This window comes from Bombus vancouverensis, chromosome 15 (genome assembly GCF_051014615.1).
Source record: "Bombus vancouverensis nearcticus chromosome 15, iyBomVanc1_principal, whole genome shotgun sequence".
Lineage (NCBI taxonomy): Eukaryota > Metazoa > Arthropoda > Insecta > Hymenoptera > Apidae > Bombus > Bombus vancouverensis.
The window spans coordinates 640,341-664,745 of record NC_134925.1 but is presented as its reverse complement, the minus strand read 5'-3'; the positions used below and the strand labels follow the sequence as shown (position 1 = coordinate 664,745).

Sequence of the window (24,405 nt, the reverse complement as noted above, 5' to 3'; positions counted from 1 at the left end):
TGCCTCCGACAGTCAGCAAACGTTACTCTGTACAAGTTCACTGTATGTATTATTAAGCGCTTATCACAGAGTTATTATACAAATATATTTGCAATTATCATTCTTATATATTATACAAGGTGAATCAGAACACGTGGAAAATATGGCAGAGGTTGATTCTGAATACTGAAATAAGAAGAAAATTTTATATAACATAATATGCCTAATATGACCTTACGTTCCGCTTATAGCTTATTTTGCGATGCTAAACATTACACAGATGAACGATTTCTTGGAAAATAGATAAATCGTGCCGGCCTTATTTCCGGACCAATACGCTCTTCGGATCCGAATCCGTTCGATTATTAAATACGGGGACGTTTAAAATCTCTTACTTATAAAACGTTAGTTGACGTGACGATCAACATTTTCGACAAATTCGTGTAAGCTGTTCGAACAAGATGGACGATCTATGACGCGACGCATTCGCGTTTCCGTAGAAACTGGAACTGGTCGATTCGAGTAATTTCTCTAAAGATAGGTAAGAAAGTACTGTGACACAAAGCAAGCGTCTACTCGAAAACGTTTATACGAAATTTTCTTCTTATTTTAATGCGCTGAATCAGCCCCTGCTTGCCTGGAAGCCGTACTTTCCACATGTCTCGAACTCTATCATACCGATCCACTAGGTAAACAAAATAAAAGCCTGCCAAGCACTGTGGCGGCACGGGCCACGGAACTTTTCAACGGCTCCGGATGCAAAGCGCGACGCCGCCAAAGCGCAACACCGACGTGCCCAATGTACCATCGATATCTTCACACTCTTTCCGCCGAATTCTCGGAAGAGCATACACGTGCCAGCACTGGCGGCACATCTAATGAATGCACGCTAGTGGGGGATATCGATGGGCTACGAAGGGAAGAATCTGCGCGATCCGAAACAAAAGCACAGGCAGTCTGTCTTACGCCATTAAATGTGTAACTCCTCGGTACTATTTGCATAGCAACGCGTCGAATGATCTCTCGGTGTCTATCGTTATTTGTTAGTTGTTACCAGTTGTCTGTTAAGTGTAATTGTTAATTGTTAATTGTTAACTCTGATTGTTGATTAGTTCTAAATAAACTATTGTTCGTTAAAAACACCAAGAGTAGTTCCTTACGCACCTATCACCATACCACCTCAGCACGAACGCCGTATAGATTGTTTTCACCTGTTCGATTCGTGCTAGATTTGACTAAAATACTCATGCGAAGTTATTGAAAATATAAAATCCGAATTAACATCCAGTTTTCAACAACCTGTCTAAAGATACCGCTCACAAACAAGCTATCATTTCTTGAAACAAATATATAAGATTTATTTACGTTATCAATTTTGTCGTGTGTCGAAATACAGCCCACTCAAAACATTCTATGGACCAAACGAAAAAATTGTTGACATTGATTGTCAACAAGTCCTACAAACTAGGATCTTTCATATTTCTTTCGCTTTTGATAATTAGACACAACCTCCCGCTAGCCGATGAGTCATTCTGCTATATTTGGCTTATCCTTTGTTATTATACAAATTACTGCCATTGTTCACGGCTGATCTACTAATTCGTTTGGTGACTAGACACTACGTTAGATATTTTAATCAAATAAACTCATAGTTGTATCGATAAAATACTTCCTATCAGTACAATATATGATCTAAAATTTAAACATCCTGCTTCAGGGCGACATATCCAGTGAATTAACGGCGCCTGAACAATCCCTTAAAACGGGTAAATCTATAACTTTATTATCTAATTTCAACCTAATATCCACAAACTGATCAACATAATTTCACTATGCCCAAAAAGAATCGCCTTGCAAATGATATCGATATTTACGACATTTCTTTGCTATATTAATATAGTATTATTTGTTATAGATCCAGACCACCGACCTCGACCAGGGCTATCAAAATTCGCCTTCGTCATGGCCAATAACCAATATAATATTAACTACGATAGAAACTGTCATTGTTAATTTAACACTAGCTATCGCTGCTATAATACGAATAGCCTGTATACATATTAAATAAACTGTAATAAATAACTTATTATTTTTAAATACATCCTGTCTTATTTATCTACACCTTCCTTTGTCTTACGTCCACCTTGACCTACGCATTGTCACGTAAAATTCGTGATAAAAAAGGATTTTTGCAATCCACTAGCGATAAAAAGTTCGCGTACAAGGTAAATAGCGGGCAAAAGAACGGTATAAAGCATAGAGTGTAGAGTATAGTAGCATCGCAGAAAAAGAAAAATCAACAGCTTGCTCGGTCATTGCGCAGCAACAGATCGAGCAACGATACAAATGATCATGGAAGTGCGTTTCTGCTTCCCGGTCTGTTCGAACTATGACGATTTGTCTTTCTGATCTTTCCGACTCGACCGTTGCACCGTTCACTCGACCATCGACCATAAATTGTTTCGAATTTTCTAGAGAACGGACACTTGAAACTACGTGCTTGCGGTACATTCGATAGCCAGAACAGAGGGATCCTTCGTGAGCCTGTTTTCGTCCTGCGAGACGAGCAAATTATTAGAAATTTCCTGATGCAATTGTACGCGATTTTATGCAACTTTGATTATACACGTGAACGATATTTGGCACAGAGGAGTAACATTTTCGGGGTAACATTTGCGCACTAATAGGTTCCCACGTAGCTAAAATAAAGCAAAAGTTGCGCGAAATTAACGGATGACAATTGAGAAATTTCTTGGGTGATCTACGTTTATTACGAAATGGTTGGATGCGAGAATCGATATCTGGTAGCATCTAAGTTGTCCGAGAGAGTTTCACGATAAAGGAACAGATCTCTGCCGATACTCTCTATCCGACTATCGTAGCAGATTTGCGTACTTTTGCAAGGTTCTCCAAATTAATACAAATTTCTAACTACCGTAACATCGAGATATTATACATCGTAAGGCAAAGTTAAGGAGAGTGGCGATGACCTCGGAAACGCGAAAAATATCTCAGAAGATAGAATTTTGGTGGCGCGAAGGACAAATGTTCGTGATGGTTTTCCCAATAGCGATTCTGATTCTCCCTTGACGTGTCTGCTCGGCGCCACTTCCGGCATCGTGACAACCACCGTAAGCCCTAGGACGCCCTTACAGCCTCCTTTACATCGCATATGCCCTTCTCGCTGTTGATGAAAATCCAATTTGTGAAATTAGACGTTTGCTCGCTTTGAGACAAAGTAAACCGCGTTTCTCACAGGTGTTCGGCAGATGGCGATGATGAGATATAGTGCAACAAAGTGAAATTTTACGCGCGTAAATCTAACAGGATTATAATGTAACAGAAGCACAACAAAGAGGAAACTTGTGATGAAAAAGGAAGAATATATTACCAACGAAACTCTTTTGCTCCATTTTCTTTCGTAGAATTATATTTCACTTGCGAGTATTATAGCAGGTCTGCCTTTGATACAAAAATCATAAAAGGTTTACGTATCTGCACGTATATTTACGCTGTATGAACGACACTCGAGTATTACACGCATGCATTATCGACAAATAGATCCACGTTCGAGATAAGAGTTCCTCTTTGATACTTTCTTATGGTATAAATAACGAGAAATTATCAGGAAGTATGTTACAGTGAAACTGCTCGTACTTCGTTACTTTTACTCGCATGTATGACACCTACAACGATATTCTTTGTTGAATCAATAAATAAAAGCGCTCCCCAGCGTACATACAAGACTAGATCTTGAAATATAAGAATCGACGTAACAATAAGACTAAAAAAGTTCGAAATGAAAATAATTCGCCGAAACGGCAAAAAGAGAATACCTGACACAAAAATAACGATACGGTAAATCAGCGTCCCGTTTTAATTTTCATCGATCAGTCGTCCAGCAAGCGAGATGTGTCAAGCAGCAACGGCGACAAGGTAACAGAGACGAAATATTATCGAGTTAACGCACGCGAAGTGGTCGCAGGAATGGCTGACGGGTGCGAGAGTGTAACGCACTTACGTCACGCGAATTTCAGACGAAACAACTGGTGGTGTAACGAAAATTTAGCGTCGCAACCGAATGTGCTAAATATAAAGTGGATGGCTGTTGACCGAAAGAAAAATGCTCAACGATACGGTGCCGCCGTTTGTTCTCTTACAAGATTGAACGTCCACGGTCGACCCATTTACCAGACCCTCCTCGTTACACGAAGAGACGAAATCACCAGTGCTATTTAATCGTGCGAATTATATCACGCGTATCTCGCGAATTATTACACGACGGTGATAATAAGGCAAATCTAATAAAATTTACTTCTCATTAAAAAGTCGTACCAAAACAATTATTTATTAATTGGTTTATATATTAATTCTTAAGAAGATACATATAAATAAGAAAAAATGGTAAAATTTGATTAGTATAATAAAAGTAATATATGCCTATGATCATTCTAAAATATAAAAAGTGAAATAGTCTTACGTTCATTGGTATATTTTAAGAACACATACATCTTTTAACGATAGTTGCAATGTAACATCATTTTTATATTACACGCAAGGTATGGCAAGTATTCCTGCTCTAAGGCACAATTTGAAATCAACAACATTCAGTTTAACAAATTATAACTTCTATTCGTTTTCCATCATGGAATAACGCGGTGGTGTCTTCCATATTGCACTGGACGTGCGTTGTAATCTACTCCTATCTATATTTTCAAACATTTCAGTTAAATCTGGTGTGCACATTCTTCTATCAAAGAATTTATAGACTGCTTTCTTCGGAATTTATCGTTGCATTGCAAGTTCATTTTCGCGTATGTATGCTAAAATTGATAAAAATTCGAGTACTCCATGCATTATAATGTTTATTAACTCATTAAGTAAAACAACACTTACATTGCGCCTAATGTGGAATTGTACGCCTTGGTCTGGCTTCATCGTCCGATGTGTCGTCGTCAGGTTTACTGTGCAAAACAGAAGTGGACCTTACTGTTTGGAGCTATATTTTGGATAAAATATCGAATGAATAATAGCTTGTGTTCTTATAACAGAAGAATACTTTGATACTGTTTGTAATGTTACCTGCGATGTCATCATCTGAGTCTCCTTCTTTTGTTTCGCTAATAAGATTTTTTTTGCTTTTTCGACAGATCTTCGTGCCAGTTTTTGAACAATGGCTTTTTCTGAAATTTTTTCTTTTTCAAAGGCCTCGATTCTCCTTCTTACGGGCACATTTTTCTTCATTTCATTTTGAATGTCCTGTTTCGTCATGTTTCTATTAGACATTTCCCTTTCACGGGATGGCTCATCTTCTGCGAATAATTCTTCGAACTCGGTGAGTCCAATCGCTTGATTCAGCTGCTGAACCTCCTCCTGCAGAGTTATTGGCGACCGTGATGTAAATTTAGGTTCATTATTTTTTCCTATACTACTAGCCAAGTTTTTATTAATTACTACCGTTTCGTTTGATTTTATTGGTGATAAAGGTTCTACAATTGCGGTAGCGTCCATCATCTTCTGCGTATAAGTAGAATTGATGTCCATCGTGGAATTCATAAGAGGAGTAAATTTCTCAAGTGCATCCTCGCACATTGAAGGATCTTCAATATCATTTCTTGCTGATGGAATTACTGTATCATCAATAATATTAGAATATTTACCCTTCGTGTTTTCACTCCGTGAAAAAGTTCTCTTTATATTACTATCTCTTGTTGTCATTGAAGACTTTATTGGTTCAATCCTTTCTGGTTGTTTTGCATCTTCTTTTGAAATTGTTTCGCTTAAAACATTCTTTTTTGTTTTACTATGTTTTGTAGGACCTTTTGTGTTTTTTTCATCTGAACTACTTCTAGCACTTTCCTCTTTTTTAGGTCGGCCTCCACGTTTCCTCTAAAAATTTAGAATATATTTAACAACGTTATAGTAGTATTTATATACACAATGTACATACAATTGTATAAGCAATTAGATTTTGACGCATTAATTAACCGATATTAAACATTATTGGGTACTACATATAAGGGTTAGTATTGATTAGTAACATAAGATATGGGGTAAGATTAAAAGTATTAAATTTCATCATAATATGACACAAACATTTACATTATTGTCATCATCAAGAGTTAGCCTTCGTAATTTTGTAACAAGTGACATTGACTGCTGCTTTTTAATATTAATTGCAGCTTTTATTGCAGCCTTTCTTTTTGTTCGGTCAATTGTTGTTTCCAGCACATCCCCAGTTTTTACATCTTTATTTTCTGTTTTATCATGTACTGCTGAATCTGTTACTGTATTGTCAGTATTGATAATATCATTTTCTGGGATAGTCTCTTTACGGCGATAACCTTTTTTCTTCAAAACTTTCGGCCTCTTTGTAGTTGAAGGGCCAGGGACTGATTGTGGTATTTCAGCAATTAAACCATGTAAATAATCCAGAGTGTCTTCAAGCTGGTTGTTAATATATTTTTTAACATCCAAGGAATAATTATGTATATTCGATATATCTTTGGTAATCATTTCTTTAATCTCCTTCTTTGATCCAGTATCCATATTTAAAATCTACGAATAAATGATATATATTTAATATATACATTAAACTATACTTTTTAATAATACATACCATAATTTAATATTATGGTTGAAATTATGACGTATATAGCAATTAATACATACACATGTGTTTAGTTCTATTAACTTAGAAGCACATGTAAATTAAAAAAAAATATATATATATGAAACAATAATAAAATAATGAAGTAACATTGAGAATAGAATCTAGTTTAATTACACATATATACCCTTTTAATAATTCCGTTCTTATAAATTTTATTAACTTTACAGTGAAGCTTACAATTACACTAATGCCAATGAATATTAACGTATGCGTTTATTATTACACTAAATAAAAATGAAAGTAATGCAATGAAAAATACAATATACCTTAATGGAAATAAAATAAGTAAATAGCGAAGTATTTATTAATATTATTATATAGCATTATATTATATTATTATAATATTTATTAATATTTACTTACCTTTTACGTTTGCACAAAAACTATAAAATTTTAAATATAAAGAGAGATTTATAAGAGAGATAAAGCAAGTCACAGAAATTAGTGTCTTTCAATGGCAAAAATGCGTTAAAGGAAGTGAAACGATAATCTCCGTCTCGCGTCACAAGCGGAACTGTGTCAGTTTTGCTCCCTGAAAGTACACGTAGCGGTACATGAGCTAGAGAACATTTCAAATCATGTTGTTGTTTTTTTGCTTCGGAGTATCAAGATCGTGAGGACATACATAATATATTAATAAATAAACTCCGGGCAAAACAATGTCGCCGTTACGTTACCGTCGAACCGTCGAACAAAGACGAATTTGAATTCTCCGACTCTCCCCCGATCTGTTTATACTATACCAGTTTAAACGGACGCAATCGTAAAGAGTTCACGAGAGTTATGGATCAGTATCTACGAGTATCTACCGTCTTTGCGAACATTATCTATAATTATTTATTTAATCATTTGAAAATATACTTGAAGGTTTCAACAACGAGCAATCTTGTCTAATAAATCTCACGATCAACCATCCTCTACACACAAGTCCTCTGAAAACATAACGACTTTTCAGTTCAATTTGAATCGTTGCGTTCAACGCCATCAGGGTGTCCTGCATAACGCGGGCATCCGACTAGGTGCTGATACCACATACAAGAACAAGTTGAATATGTGAAATAAAGCTTTTTAGCTTAAGGTCCCGTTTTGAAAAAAATACAGTTTGAACATGTTCGGTTGGCAATTGGCTTAATACAAATTTTTACAAAATTTTACGCGATTTATTTTTACAAAATTTGTTAAAATTGATTAAGAAGTTACTTTCAAGAAGTAATATTTACATAATTGTAAATTGAACCCTATGTTTAACAAAATTAGGCATTCTTAAGTATTTGTTATTGTAAATTACTATTATGCTTCGCCAAGTGTGATTGGCGATTTCTGGAACACAGCGTCCATCGATGTCTTCAATGAAAGAACATAAGTTTAATAACCTAACTGTTCGCGATCTGTTCGCGAATTATTGTATTGTATTATAAATTATGTGGCATCATGATATCATAAGGAATACAAGTCACTATGATTTCTTCGTACTATTTCACAGATGGAGTGTGCAAATTTGACTTTACAATGAACAAAGTCAAACGTGACAATGACAAAATTGTATGTGGCAAAACTGGATACCTCAATGTTATACAGTGTGTCAAGAAAGTGTTTGTTGTCATCTTATGTCTTTGGGAGGTAATTCTACACCTTCGGATTTGCGAAGATCTGTTGAAAAAGAGGATCACAAAATTGACCTCGAGCATTCTATTGCACGTATTGCGTGTTTGTGCGCGTATTTATCCATCGATGTATTGCAAAGAACAGTTTGTCCAATAGGGGTTTCACACGCAGCAGTGGGAAAAATAATACTCTCACCCTGAGAGAATTGACCGGCGAGGGCGCGGCAGAGGCCATGGAAGCGCTTCGGTGAGGTGCGCTAGGTCCGTCGCAAATCTGCCCAGCAGGGGAACCGGATTGTCTGGCACGACGGCTCCGGCGACGAGGCGCGGTGTAACGTGGCCGCATATCGCTCCATTAGGGGGTGTATTGAGCGCGGAGGGGGTGTATCCCTCACACCAGTTCCCGGGCCCCTCTAGATCGCTGCCGGGACGGTCATCGTGGAGGCTTTAGTCCGTTGGCGTCTGCCACTACCACGCCGCTTTTTCCCAGAAGCGACCTGGTGTCCGTGCGGATTTCCTCCACGTTAATAAAAAAAAAAAAAAAAAGTGGGAAAAATAATACGCCAAAAAGGTGTACGTTATAAGGTTCGCCGTGTGCGAAATTATGTCGTTTGACGAATATTCGATGGTTAGCCGCTAAGAAAATTATAATGCAATCCTTGGAAATATCTTGTTTACGGATGAGAGCGATTCTTCCGATAGCAATATTCTCGATCGTCAGACTGCCAGGATTTAGGCTTGTGAAAGTTCTCACATTATGATACAATGATACAGAGATTCAAGCAGGCTCGAGCAAGTTTGATTTATTATTATATTATTTATATATATATATATGTCGGGTTAACATTAGAATTTAAGGCGTGTAACGATTCTTCGTTTGAATTAGCCATCGTTTTATGAAACAGAGATTATATTTACGCGAATATACAAGATTTTACAAAATATTATGAGTATTGAGTTTAATGAATGATAAGATTAACAAATGATAAGATTAACAAATGATAAGTTTAACTAATGATTCCAAACGAATCCACGGTCAACGGGATAACTCTTTACTATGCGTAGAATAATTTAAACACAAAAAAAAATACGATTGCTGAGGCACTCGGTAAATTGCTCGATGTATCACTTTCCAGGGCGATCACACGAATGAATATCTGATGAAAATCTTTTTCGCTGTACGACTGCATTTTGTTCGTTATATGCTCGCTGGAGGCATCGAGAAGCTTCCAATCGCCGCTGCTAGGCAGACTCTGCCAAGAGTTTGTTGTATACTCTTTGGAAGCATCGAGAAAGATCCAAACGTCGTTGCTAGGCAGCCTCTGTCTGGAGTCTGATTCCTAATACAACAACATTATATCGACATCTCCAAAGTACAATTCTATGTGATTTCTAGGGAGAACAATACAACCGATCCACACCTTCGTCAGGCAAAACGTTTATCCCGTGACCGCGGCTACGCTCGGCGACCAGCTGCCACCTCGAACCCACCCTCGCCATCACATATATCGAACAATTACAAATGACAACAATTGCTTAATTACAGCTATGACAAAATCCAGGCTAAAGCACCAGAAGACTCTCGCAAAATTGCAAAGGGAAGGCTCCGGTTTTCCTTTCATCTCCGACACGTTCTTTTGTGATCCCGTTGGCCGCGGATTCGTTATCGGGCCTGAGACCATCGTCACTAGTGTCGCGAGTGCCAATTGTCGTGATCAATTGTCAAGACTGTAATAACTCTATTATTGTAATAAACTACACCTGCGTGTACCGTACCAATGGTTAATTCCCGTGAAGATTCATTTGACGCCCACAACCCTACTCCCAGTGCTAATCCGACATACATATTAATATTTTTAAATATTTTTTTTTTAATATTCAAAAATTTTTTAAATTTCCCTAATATTTTCAATATTATGCTCTAAATGTATAAGCTATTTAAATTAAACAAGTTCATCTTTCTCTTTATTTAATTTAAATATAAATTAGTAATAATAATTAAATAATTAATTATAAATATATTTATAATCAAATTATTATTATTAATATTAATAAATAAATGTATATTAATAATAAATAAGAAATTTTTAATCTAAAATGTATTTCTAATAAATCACAAACATATCCTATAATCTTTCCTGTAAATGTTTCAACTAAACATTTTTCAAAATAAAATTCATAATAAATTATTTTATTTGTTAAATAACTCATTATAAACTTATAAAAAAATTCTATTATAAAAAATCTTTTGATAAATATTAATTTTTTTCAAATAAATATTTAATATTAATACTAAAAATATTAATCCTAATAATATTATCTTAAATACAAGATATTTATAACTATAAATTAAATTAATATTTAATTGATAAAAGAAAAAATTGAAAATAAATTTTCTTAAAATTGATATAATTATTAAAATTACTGATATAATTCCAGCTATAATACAATCTTCATTTAAATAAATTAAATTTATTATATAATTATTTCCCATTATTATAAATATTGTACGAAAAGAATATGATACTGTAAAAATTGTTCCAAAAATTAAATTTATTGTACTAAAAATTCTTTTCATATTTAAAAAATAATATTCAACAATTAAATCTTTAGAATAAAATCCTACTAAAAACGGAAATCCACATAATATTAATAATGAAAATATTATTAATAATCCTTTTATTGGATATAAATAAAATATACCAGAATAAAAACGAAAATTCTGAATACCATTTATATAATGAATAAATCTTCCAACACACATAAATATTATAGATTTAAAAAATGCATGAATAAATAAATGTAAAAATGTTAAATCTGTTATTCCTAAAGAATAAATTCTTATTATAAGACCTAATTGACTTAATGTTGATAAAGCAATAATCTTTTTAAAATCTATTTCAAAATTAGCTATAACTCCTGAAACTAATATTGTTATTCTTGAAATTATTAAAATAAATCTTTTATATTTAAAATCAATTATTATCTCATAATTGATTAATAAATAAATTCCAGCAGTAACTAAAGTTGATGAATGAACTAATGAAGACACAGAAGTAGGAGTAATTATTGCAGCTGGTAATCACATCATAAATATTAATTGTGCACTTTTTGTAAATACTATTAAAAAGAACATTAATAAAATTAATAAATCTATTTTATATAAAATTAAATTTCATGTACCAAAAATTACTAAAAAAGAAATAATTATTAATAAACTAGAATCTCCTACACGATTTAAAATTACTATAATTATTCCTGAATTAAATGATAAAAATTTTTGATAATAAATAATTAAACAATAAGAAATTAAATCCAGACCATCTCATCCTAATAATAAAGTTAATATATTACGTCTCAAAATTTAAAAAATTATTGATATTAAAAACATTAATATTAAATAATAAAAACGATTAATTAAATATTTATTATTTAAATTTATATATCTAATTCTATATAATTAAATAAAAGAACTAATTAATATTACTAAAAATACAAATATTAATAATTTAAATCTAATCATAAAAATTGTTAGGGAAGTGGTACATTTACACTGTACATGAGAGTGTGTGTGTAAGGGTCAGAGGGCGTCAAGGGCTTAGTTGAGACAAAAGACTGTTGCCAGATGTTAGAAGAACCTAGGATAGTCGGTTGGCGACAAGCGTGCGTGCAAGACGTTCTTCAGAGTGTAATATAGATATATAACTGTTGTGTGGGAAATATAGTCAATTATTTGTATTCCCAAATCCTCGAATTTCCTTAACACGAATAGATGTACCTAATAACATAAAAATGTAATCGCTAATTCTATTGCTGCAACTTTTGTAAATTAATATCAAAGTTACCTACTCCTAAACTGTAATTATTTTTTATTTAATAACTGCCAGCGTTTTTATCACTTTCTTTTATTAAAAAATCTTATCATTTAATAATGTTTAAAAAGGAGAAAAAATAAGTATTTTCGTATGTGAAAAATTTATACAACAACAAACACATTACAACAAAAATGGGCGTTTCCCGTATCATAACGTATTTTATAAACCGTAAATTATAGAATTGGTTATAGTATACGTATGTACATATGTATATTCCTAAATTATTCCTAGATAGAGTCACTTTCTTCACCCCAATATTTTCAAATTCAAAGCCATAAAGGAATATATTACTTACCTTTCGGTGTCTTGCTATCAAAGTTCCATCGGGACCCCAAATAGTACAGGTATTGTACAATTTATCGCCCTCTATTTCAGGCATCGTACCACCAACTACATAGATGTTGTTTTCTTTAGCTGCGTTCGATGAAGCAACGCTCGTTTCACCATCAGGAATACTCTCGGCGTATTTTGGAAAGTACTCTGCATTGCAATATTTCAATTAATGAAAAATAACTGTCTTTTGTTCCAACCATAAATTAAATTGAAATGTTTGTCAGTTTTTTATTTTCTAAATTATCAAAATAACTAAGTTTTATATTTCGACTTAATTAAATATGCAATTACTTAGCTAATAGTATATATAATAAATTGTTTCTACAGGTTCAAAATGAAAAATGAATATTTAGAAATATTTAATTACGACAATGCTATTTGTGTTAGCATCAGTGGCTTGTTACTCAACGACTTTGCTAGTACTTTTTGAAACATAAAGTTAGTTTTCAATTAACACTTATACTAGAGGCGGAATTATAAATGCAAAATAATTGATAATACTAATTTATAAGTACCTAATTATTAGTATCTTAAAAAATATATTTATACAAAAATCACGATAATCATGAAAATGGGGAAATCCTATATTCTCGAATCAATTCACAATTTATTTTGTATATTAATTAGATTCCGCGCTCATCAGTACGTACTCACTGGCGACATCGAGAAAATGTATCGGCAATTCCTCGTACGACCAGAGGATCGGAAATATCAAAGGATATTATGGCGCAGCGCGAGTGGAGAAACAGAAACATATGAGCTTAACACCGTAATACTCTTATCATAGAAATAGAAGCAGTCCTCAATTCCCGCCCGCTAACTTCTATCTCCACCGATCCAAATGATCTCCTAGCCCTCACTCCGGGACATTTCCTCATTGGCGATTCATTAATGTGCTTACGTGATCGAGATTTCAGGGACATTCCATCGAACCGACTCTCCAAATGGCAGCATATCCAACAGCTTAAACAACATTTTTGGAACCGCTGGCATAAGGAGTATTTGAACGAGCTAACCAACCGCAATAAATGGAGCAAGGGTGGACACAGCATCCAAAAGGGCACAATCGTCATCCTCAGAGAGGACAACGTTCCCTCCATGCATTGGCCTCTGGGCCAAGTTATCAAGGTTCATCCAGGCGCCGATGGTGTCATCCGGACAGCTACAGTTCAGACGGCAAAGAGCATTTTGGATCGGGGCGTCAAAAGGCTTGTCCCACTGCCAATTCAACCCGATCTCGAGAAACCCGAACAACTAGCCACCGAGACGAAATAAGATGGGAACTTCAACCACACCTCGCTAGTTTGATCGGTACCCTCTCAACGGGGGGAGAATGTTACGCCATGCGGCTTACCATAGGTCATATTCTTAACTATCGATCGCGGCACTATAATGTCGCAGACGGATCGTCGCGTCTGCCCGGCAAACAAACATTATAGTGGCAAGCGCATGGTTCATTAAGCAGGGCGACTTCCAGAAACGTCGACTCGTGGCCCGTATTTTACCTCGCGTAAAAGAATGTGGCGTGATCCGAACGTAGTGGGGGTCGCCTTTCAGAAAAAACGAAAAAAATCGAAAGGCGTTCAGAACTTTTCGAGAAGTCGAACCGTCAACACATGTGGTATGTCGCGCATTACTTATCAACCAAAACGCAGTTACATTTTTTTTGTTCCATTTATATCTTTCTAGTTAATAAGTTGTTGAAATAAACATTAATTTATTTGTGTTAATTCTGTGGAATTTCATTGAACTACCCTTATTATCATAATCGAAATAAGGGGATCGATCAGTTCGTGGCGTCGATTATTTAATCGTAACGGGAACTTACAACTCTCGTTGACGTGCTATCTCGCGATCGCGTCTCTCCGCGAACGGTCGAAACGCCTATTTTTTAACGAACGACGTCTCCCGAACGACTAGAGACTTTCTCTCGAGAGCGGCTAGCATCCTTTTCTAACCACCGATATACAAATTGACCAATTAGCAGCAATGCCAATTTCCCTTACTTTCTGAACGAAGGTTGTCCTCGACGAATCCGATTTTTCCTCTGCAATATTTTTAAAGCTACACATTTCGAATTTTCCAATTATGCCGAAACAATTGCGTGAACCACTCTATATATTCCATACAATAAACTATTTTTTGCGTTTTAAAGTAGTTGAATATTTTATTAAAATACTCTGAGCAATTCTCAGGTTTCTGTGAAAACAAGATAACCCAAATGTAGTTGTGTTTCCTTCAGAATTATGCAGATTTTATTTGAAATATGTGAGGTGTAAGTGACCCCGACGTGATCGAGCTAATGAGATTTCAATGATCGTGATTCCGGGCGCGCTAACGATATGTCAAACAAGAATAAGACAGTTACGAGCAGTGAAGAGTCCGCGTGCCTTTGACGATGCTGTCACGTCGATTCGGGGTAATTTCACGTTCCGCACGCAAGGTGATAGATTCGTACTTCAATTTTGATTGTTATTAGAAAATTTATTAAACACTGACAGAGTAACGATACAGAATGGTAAACAGCACAGAAAAGAATGTCGAGTACTGACTTGAGAGGTATTTTTTTATATCAAGGACTTGGTTCCTGTGGAGGGGATATCGCTGGATGCCGGTCACATAGGGTTTCTATTACTGCTTAGTTACTATTTTACTGGCTAAGGAATGTGAGATATAATTATCCTTTCGCTGCGTTCTCACGACCACCGTGACAATGCCCTAGAAGATAGTGCTATGGTTCTCCTTACTAGAGAGATAGCTCGCGGCGGCGAGCATCGCGGGCGATGAAGAAAAATCTACCGCCCTCCAAGGGTGTCTCGAACCTGAGTACTTAGAGCGAATCGAGGACATAGCGTTGAATACCCCGGCCCACACAATATGATAAACTCAAGGACGAAACACTTCTCTCTCCTTTTCCTTTATTTGTCGGCTCTACATCCATCCCCCTTGCTTACTCAAGTTGTTGTTTGTCTATATACGATTCAGCAGCTATGGAACCACATATGGGCAAGATGGATTGACAGAAAGGAAGTGGAGGATTTTCGCGACGGAGGATGTAATTGAAGGATGAGCGTTGTAATGAATTGGTTTTGGTTTGCAAATATATTTGTTATGTTCTTGCAGCACTTCTTCTTTGCATTCTCAAGTCCCTTGGACTGCCTTTAGGAGAGAACAAAGACACAAATGATAATTGTAGCTGCTGGCTGTAGATGTCGCTGCTAGGGTACTGCTGTATTTTCTTTTCATTTAAGAATCGTGGAAGAAAAATCGGACTACGGTCGCCGGGATTTAAGAACCCAGATCCCGAACGTTCGTAACTTGAGGCGCTAACCACTGCGCTGCCGTTGTCTGGTATTAGTTAGTGTCGAGTTGTCGTATTTGTGCTGTCGAGTGCCGCCACATATGTATGCATTTATGAATTGAGTGGTTTACAAGTAATTACAATCGATATACATTACAAGTAATTACAATTTATTACAAATGACTCGCTGTGCATATTACTATAACAGTCAGTACTAATTCTATAGATCAGCAGCATTATAACTTTCCAATAAACAACCGAAAATCACGTCGTTGAATAATAAATGCATTCACTGTAGAACGAAATTATTATTACGAATATAAGAGAAACGATTTAAAAGCCATGTATTTTTTCATTTAAATTATTTGCATTTGCAAAGGGTGATACCAAATTTTAACAACGTTGCAAATTATAAAGACACAAATTACAGTTTCGTGTTTAAGTTATTGTTCAGAGTTTGTTGGAATACAACGATATTAATCGCCTACAGATGAGGTGATTGATCGAACGGATTCTTGCCTTCGTTGTTCAGCGATATCCTCATTAGCGTGCGTTCGTGAGATGTACCACGGCGGCTAGCACGTGCATGCTCTTTCGAGAATTCGGCGGAAGAAGCGTAGGAATATGGATGGAACATTCCCGATGGGCACGTCGAGAAGCTACTAGAAGGTTCTGTGGCACATGTGACGCCACACAGACACCCACACAGGTCACACTCATTACTGCATAGAGAGTGGGGTTCAAAACCTTTTCAAGGGCCATGGGTCACTAAGCCAGTCAGTCTGTGAATAACTAGCCAACTGTCTACATTCCAGAACACACACACTTATAATTCCTGTAATAATTGTTTAATAAATATCACATTATATTGTTTCAACACAAACATTGTGTCTTCCGCAGATTATTAATCTTAATTCCAAGATTAAATTCTAACAGAGCTTCCTAATAATTATGGTACAATTGGTAAAATGATGATTTTACATGAAAAAAGTAAAAAATATATTAGATAATTGAAATAACGCGATATAAATATAATTGAAATAACATCAGTAAGAACGGATGTTTTAAGCTTTCGATTTTGAGAAAACAGGGTATGAATACGTTTAGTTAAAAAGCAATCCGTGTTTATTCGAGCATTCGCGGAGAGACGCGATCGCGAGAACGCACGTCAACGGGAGTAGTAAATTCCCGTTGCAATTAGATAACCGACGCCACGAACTGATCGATCCCCTGATTTCTGTTACGATAATAGGGGTGGTTCAATGAATTTAACACTGTATTAACAGGTTAATATAGCTTGTATATTTAAAAATAATGAATGTAATAATAAGAACGTCACAAATTATTTAGCGATAAATACAGTTGATATGTTATAGGAATTCGACCCGACATTGCGATATCTCTCAATGAATTCGGTAGACTAAGCAATTTATAACGTTTGACTCTTCAGAAGGGACCGATTACTCTTCGATCCTTTTCGTTGTCTTCTCTGGAAGACGACCCCCACTACGCTTGGATCACGCCACCGTTCGCGCCTATGATCACGTATACCAGCTTCTTTCTTTATGCAGATAAAATAACGCACCGAAGGCGAATAGATGTTTCTGGAACTCGCTGCTTGACGACAACTATGCGTTTATCGCTACTTTGTGTATATCTCGACGGTCATGTAAGACGATCTGTTTGCGACGGTTAGGAACACGGTCTATAGTAAGCCTTGGGGCGTAATAAACGGAGAGAATAGAATAATCTTCTTTCTCTGTGGGATGTTAGAGACTGATGTGTACAAATCGAAACCGCTGAGGAGAATATCGAAAGGCGAGTGTCACAAATAAGTGAAGAGATATTATTAAGCGTCTTTAAAAACATGTTACGAAGAAATAATAAATGTACGGAATATCAAGGCGGGCATATTTAACAATATTTGTAATTATTTTTATGCATATTAATTGTAAGTTATCGATCCTTATCAGGAGCACGAAATTACACAATTAACAATTATCGAGATCGTCAAACTTTAAAACGACGAAATTTTCGGCTCTCTCGTTAAGTACCGAAAGAACTGAGTTACAGTTAAAGGTACGCGAAATTACATTAGAGAAATTAATGCAACGTGTTACGCCATGCGGCTTACCATAGATCATATTCTTAACTGTCGATCGCGGCACTATAATGTCGCAGACGGATCGTCGCGGCTGCCCGGCAAACAAACATTGTAGTGGCAAGCGCATGGTTCATTAAGCAGGGCGACCTCCAGAAACGTCGATTCGTGGCCGTTATTTTACCTCGCGTAAAAGAATGTGGCGTGATCCGAACGTAGTGGGGGTCGCCTTCCAGAAAAAACGGAAAATATCGAAAGGCGTGCAGAACTTTTCGAGAAGCCGAACCTTCAACACATCTCTTATATCGCGCATTACTTATCAAGCAAAACGCAGTTACATTTCTTTTTGTTGTTCTCTTTATGTCTTCCTAGTTGATAATTTGTTAAAATAAACGTTAATTTATTTGTGTTAATTCTGTGGAATTCATTGAACTACCCTTATTATCCTAATCGAAATAAGGGAATCGATCAGTTCGTGGCGTCGATTATTTAATCGTAACGGGAACTTACAACTCTCGTTGACGTGCTATCTCGCGATCGCGTCTCTCCGCGAACGATCGAAACACAACGTTCAAACGACAATTGATAGTCCTGACGAAATAAACGTCGCTCAGAGAGTCGAAAATTTTGTCTCTTCAAATTTTAAGCGGATACGAGTTATCCCCACTACTTCGCGGAACTGATCACTGCAAGTAGTTTCCGGTGTTTTCTTTGTCTGCTCCAGCGATAGCGCAATTACTCATAAATTGCCAAAATAAGAAAAACGAAGTTTTCATATTTTTTATTTCATTGTTATAAAACGATTTAATTGGATTTTCGAGAATCTCACGATCAAAATGATATTGGACGATAGCTAAACTCTGGAAATGCGCAACGTTCGGTCAACTGCACAGAAGACCATGCCTAAGTCCGACACAATTCTTTGAAGTTACAATGAATGTTGATACTAAATCCGTCGTTTAGAGATACCTTGGCTTCTTATGACACTAAGTTAAACAACTTCCGTTATTTGCTGACTAGTCCAAATGGATCCAGACACTGGTTAAATTATATTTCTTTTGACTTTATTTGTCTAGATATAAAATCTGTAAGGTATCTCGTTGTATCTCAATTGCTTCTCTTCTTTCTTATTCCTACATTTACTGTATTCACAAAACAACGATCCAAAGACAAGTAACAGCGGTCAGTTTGTGAAAAGTGCTCGTTAACAAATCTTAAATTACAACGAAACGAAACTGTTCAACACCTTAAAATTGAAAATTACCGAACTAAGTAGGAAAAAGGCCACAATGTTTGTAGAACCTCGATAAGTGTTCGCCGAGACAGTTTCGACATCTGGACTACGTCGGACAGTTTACGACGGATATCCGTCACATAAAAGGGGTAGAAAATAACGTATCCGATACTCTATCTCGCATCGAAGCGATCGGAAAACCAATAGATCACCATACGCTAGCTGCAGCGCAAGAAAAGGATAGCGAGCTACGCAGAATTATCAACGCTGGCTCGAGCGCGTTGCAGCTGAGAAAAGTACGATTTCCCGATCACAACGTCGAGTTATACTGCGATATTAAAACCGAGACCGTGCGACGGTACGTACCGGAACCGTTACGCCGCGCCGTATTCCAAGCGCTACATGGACTTTCCCACCCGGGGATGCGAGCTACGCGAAAATTGGTAGCGACGCGCTTCGTCTGGCCGTCGGTAAATAAAGATTGCCGAACGTGGACACGACAATGCATACCGTGTCAGCGCAACAAAGTCACCAGACACGTATCCTCGCCCGTCGGAACGTTCGGAACGCTAGCGGGCCGGTTCGAGCATATACACGTAGATATCATCACAATGCAATATTCGCAAGGATACCGTTATTGCCTTACGTGTATCGATCGTTTTTCGCGTTGGCCTGAAGCCATACCTATCGCCGATATGGAAGCGTCAACCGTGGCTTCGGCCCTCCTTTCTACCTGGATATCTCGTTTCGGCGTACCCTTGAAAATTACGACTGATCAAGGACGTCAATTCGAATCGCGTTTATTCGAGGAATTATGCCGGTTGCTCGGCGTCAAACATTTGCGTACAACGGCCTACCATCCAGCGTCTAACGGGATGGTAGAACGCCTACACAGACAATTAAAGGCGGCGATCAAATGCCACGACACGAGCAACTGGGTCGGAATTCTCCCGATCGTCTTATTAGGCATAAGAACCGCGATAAAGGAGGACCTAAACGCAACGGCGGCCGAAATGATTTACGGCACCGGCATACGTCTGCCGGCGGAATTCTTTTTGCCAACTAGTCAACGGGCCAACTTGGAATACGCGCGAAAATTTTTGCAAAAATTTCCTAAAGGAATTATAACCTATGAGATAAATGAAATAAAAATACAAAAACCAACTGATATTAAAAGAAGAATGATTATTTTACAAGATAATATGAAACTGTGTAAGGGATTACATATGTAACATATTGTCCCGATGTACACATATCTGCGAAGTGACTTACTACCCTGTATATTCCAGAAACTTCTTAGTTTGCCCCAGCCTTAGCAATTTGAAACTATTTTATTAAAATTAAGAATTTTCCACATTAGATCGAACGCACTTCTAATAGGTACCAAACAGTATATATATATATAGCAAGATTTCACATATCTCTAAATTATTCACAGAAAATTAATACGGCACATAAATTAGACTTCGGATTGTAAAAATTAAGAATAAATAACCGATACAGTCTCACAAAAATAGAAGGATAAAGATAGAGATAAGGGATCAAAAACAACAGTTATTTTTCAAATTTGTATGAAAAGCCCTTAAGAAAATAAGTTCCTCCTTAAATTGAAAACAGTTATATGTATAGAAATCAAACTTGCGATAAAAGTAAAAAAGATAGAAAATAAGAAAATTGTATTTGTTTTTATGACTCACTTTTACATGTAGTATAATTTCCACCGCTATTTTAGCATAGAACGCTATTTTCAAACACGAATTGTTCCAACTCGATAGTCCCTTGCTTTACTGTAAACGGAAAATTCTTTCGTGTTCTCAACCAAATTTATCAAATTCCAGCAATGACACATGCTATGTGATTGTCAGTAGAACATGGAGAAATGTTTCCAGTAAAGTTTCGAGCGACTTATCGGCGATTTTCAGGAGACACGACGCGACGATATCGCGTGTACAGTGCTTCTATCGGTGTTGATGCGCTTTAATACATAGTGCAAGAGAACACTAATAAGATTTCCCAGTGGGCCTGTAAATCCTTATAGATCACTCAAAAATATATCATATTGTTTGTTTCAACTACTAGCAATTTAAAACGTCGTCTACATATATTTAGAAAGTTAGCAAAGACATATATTTGTTCCTGAGCATGATTTCTATCAGTTGAGCGTTGTAGCAAAATGTCCGATACAATTTAATGTTGAATTTGTCTTTTTTTTAGGCTAGCTTGATTGGATTACAGGTAGATTTAAACGATCCGTGTGTTGCATCTCCAAGGCATCTTCGACTCATCGATACGCAGTGATACCCGGCAAACTTCTAGTGGACAAGCGACGTTGCTTGCAGGCAGTTTATATACCTGTTTTGGCATGTGTTGTCGGCAGGCAATGTCTACAGACGCCTGTAGTCTGCCCGTACGCGCCTTAAGTTTCACTGACAGACATTGTCCGCCGATTACTACGACATCTGTCTGTGGACAATAGGCCATCAGTGTGGAGTTATCTTTACCCGAATAATTTAAGAAATATAAAATAAACTTCAACGAAAAGTTGCTAGCTTATTTGGAATTGGTATCTTACTAATACAATGTTATCGAAATTGAATAAACCTCGTTACTGTATTTAAAAGGAAATTGCATTTATATTTCAAGTTTATAGAGACAACAACAACAACCAAACAAAGAATCGCAACGAAGAAATAAACGGATACAACAAACAGAACACTGGATCGAAGATAGAACAATAAACAAGATAGAACCAAGAAAACAACAGTAACGAAGAACCGGGGCGCAGAAAAAAGCACGAAGCGTGCGAGCTGGAGAGGAAACCTGTGACCGTCGGTGCAAGCGGTAAGCCTACAAAATGGTTGCCGAGCAGGAATAATCGGCTGGAGAGCCAACCTGCTGGGACCGAGCTATATGGTGGCAGGTATCGCGTGGCGCCAGCTAAGCGAGCTGCCGCCCGAAAGGGTAGGTTTAACTTGTCCAATGATCCGCAAGGAGAGGGCAAGTCATGCGCCGACCATCTATGCGCGCCATTCCCAAGTCGAACGCGAACATCTAAATGCGAAGCCAGTTTGCGTTTTTACTGCAGGTATGGCGCGGTCGACCAAAAGGTCGGGCCCTCAAACGCACACGTTACTTGTACAATTCGAGTGCTGCAGATACGGAAAAGCAATTTATAATTTATCGTAATTTATCGTAATGCGAATTTTGGCACGTCGTCATAAATAGATTTTTATTTAAAACGAAATTGTTAAATATCCTTTTGTATCAATTCACATAACGTTAATAAATCAATATTAGACATATTACTCATAAATTGTACATATCTTTGTGCATATACGCATAGTTTTCGTGCATATATCAATATTTGTATATTTTATGTGTATAACTTTCATATGCTTTTCGCAAATTTTACATTCATAAACATCTGCAATCTACACGTTACGTTTTTCGTTGTATTTACAAGTACGGACATTAGATATTCTATTACATTCTTTTATTATAATCTTTTGATATATTTATAGTTGTTTAATTATTAGGTCATCCCATAAGTTCGTGCCGTTTTTCGAGAGGTTATATATGTTAAGATCGTTTACATACCTTTCAGTTTCATGAAAAAATGTAATCCCCCTCTCGTTGTACAACTTCTTCCCATTTTTCTGGTAGGTTCCGTCTCGATAAAAGTTCTCTCGTTTTTCTTTAAAATAATTTTCTATGCTATTTTTGAGAGTGTCAACATTTTCAAATTTTTTAGCTACTAAAAAGTGTTGTAATGCTCTGAACAGGTGGTAATCAGATGAGGCAATGTCTGGGGAATATGGGGGATGTGGTAAAATTTTTCAATTAAATTCAGACAATTTTTTTGTAACGCTTTTCGGGACATGCGGTTTAGCATTGTCGTGATGGAAGATAACGTTGTTCCTATTCACTAAACCTGGCCGTTTTTCAGCTAGTGCTTCCCTTAATTTTTCTAACTGAGCGCAATATTTGTCTGAATTAATGGTATCACCACTAGATAAAAGTTCAAAATAGAGTATTCCTTTATAATCCCACCATACACACAAAAGAACTTTACGTGGATGTAACCCTGGTTTTGCACAGCGTTCAGCTGGCTGATTTCGTTGGGATCAGCTACGTTTCCGTTCAGGGTTTTCGAAAAGTGTCCACTTTTCATTACCAGTTACCAGGGGCGTTTAAGGAATGGTTCACGTTTATTACGTGCAATTAATGACATGCACGCTGTCGTTCGTTCAAGACGGTTCCGTTCCGTAAGTTCATGGGGCACCCAAACGTTCAACTTTGACACCATCCCCATTTTTTTAAACACCTATGAATCGTTGTCTTAGGTATTTTCAGTACATTTGACATCTCTTGAACTGTCAAACTTGGTGATTTTTCAACAAGATCCCGAATTTTATCTCCGTCTGTCTGAGGAGGACACCCGGAGCGTACCTCCTCTTCTAAACAGAAATTCCCAGCTCTACAACGTTGGAACCACTTCCTACAGGTGCGAGATGAAAGCGTATTTTCTCCGTAAACAGCACATATGTTTTTCCTGGCAATTGTTACCGAACTTTCTTTCCGAAATTTATATAACATGAGATGTCGAAAATGGATACGCATTTCACTCGTGATTTTTTACTGTTAGAAGTCACTGTGTTCACTATATTACGATCTTATGCCCACGAAGATCTACTCTAGCCTGTTCTCGATCAGCTAAGCTCAAGTGCATTGGTCCCGTATCGCCGTATGTTTAGAAATCGACACATGAAATATATACACAAAAGTGTATAAATATATACACAAAAACTTATGGGATCACCTAATATGTAAACGATTTTGAACTATTTAATTTAATAAAGACCTTAGATCGACGGATTTTAATTGCTGTCACATAATCGTTAATTCATTACTTTTCTTCCAACTGTCACGAATTTTCACAAAGTGTGTATTTCGGATCGTTAATCTCATACGGATGTAAACTTCATTTTCTTAATAATCTTGGTCAATCATGTATCACATTTTCTATAAAATCTATAAGATCAGCAAGTGCTCTAATACTTGTGAACAATCATATATCTTAATTCGTGCCTTTTGTATTAATACAGAAGCTTCATGCGAGAAAGAATTTTCGATATAAATGTTCTCAATGTTGTAAATCGAGTTCTGCCAGAGCAACCGAGCCAAACGGACGTGTAAAACAGTGCTTCAGAAAAAGTGCGGCAAGTGGGGAAGAGAAAGTTACGAACGGCAACGCCCATAGCTAAATGGTGGAAACTCGTGTCTTCTACTAAGAAGACTACAAGCA

The 24,405-nt window shown here is 36.6% G+C and overlaps 1 protein-coding gene across 1 annotated transcript; it reads right to left on the bottom strand.

Annotated features, from left to right (window-relative positions):
- Positions 1–4,374: 4,374 nt before the first annotated feature.
- LOC117163162 (uncharacterized) lies at positions 4,375–10,713 on the bottom strand. The gene is made up of 4 exons (XM_076625069.1): positions 10,705–10,713; positions 5,062–5,868; positions 4,876–4,978; positions 4,375–4,802 (listed from the first exon to the last, which is right to left on the bottom strand). Exons 1-3 carry the CDS (start codon positions 10,711–10,713, stop codon positions 4,883–4,885), a joined length of 912 nt encoding a protein of 303 aa, XP_076481184.1. The 3' UTR covers positions 4,375–4,802; positions 4,876–4,882.
- Positions 10,714–24,405: the final 13,692 nt, after the last annotated feature.

What these genes read in the sequence shown, in the direction of transcription:
- LOC117163162 (XM_076625069.1), bottom strand. An exon ending in CTCAGATGATGACATCGCAG is followed by an intron (nt 4,979 to 5,061) that starts GTAACATTACAA and finishes TCCAAAATATAG; the next exon opens with CTCCAAACAGTAAGGTCCAC.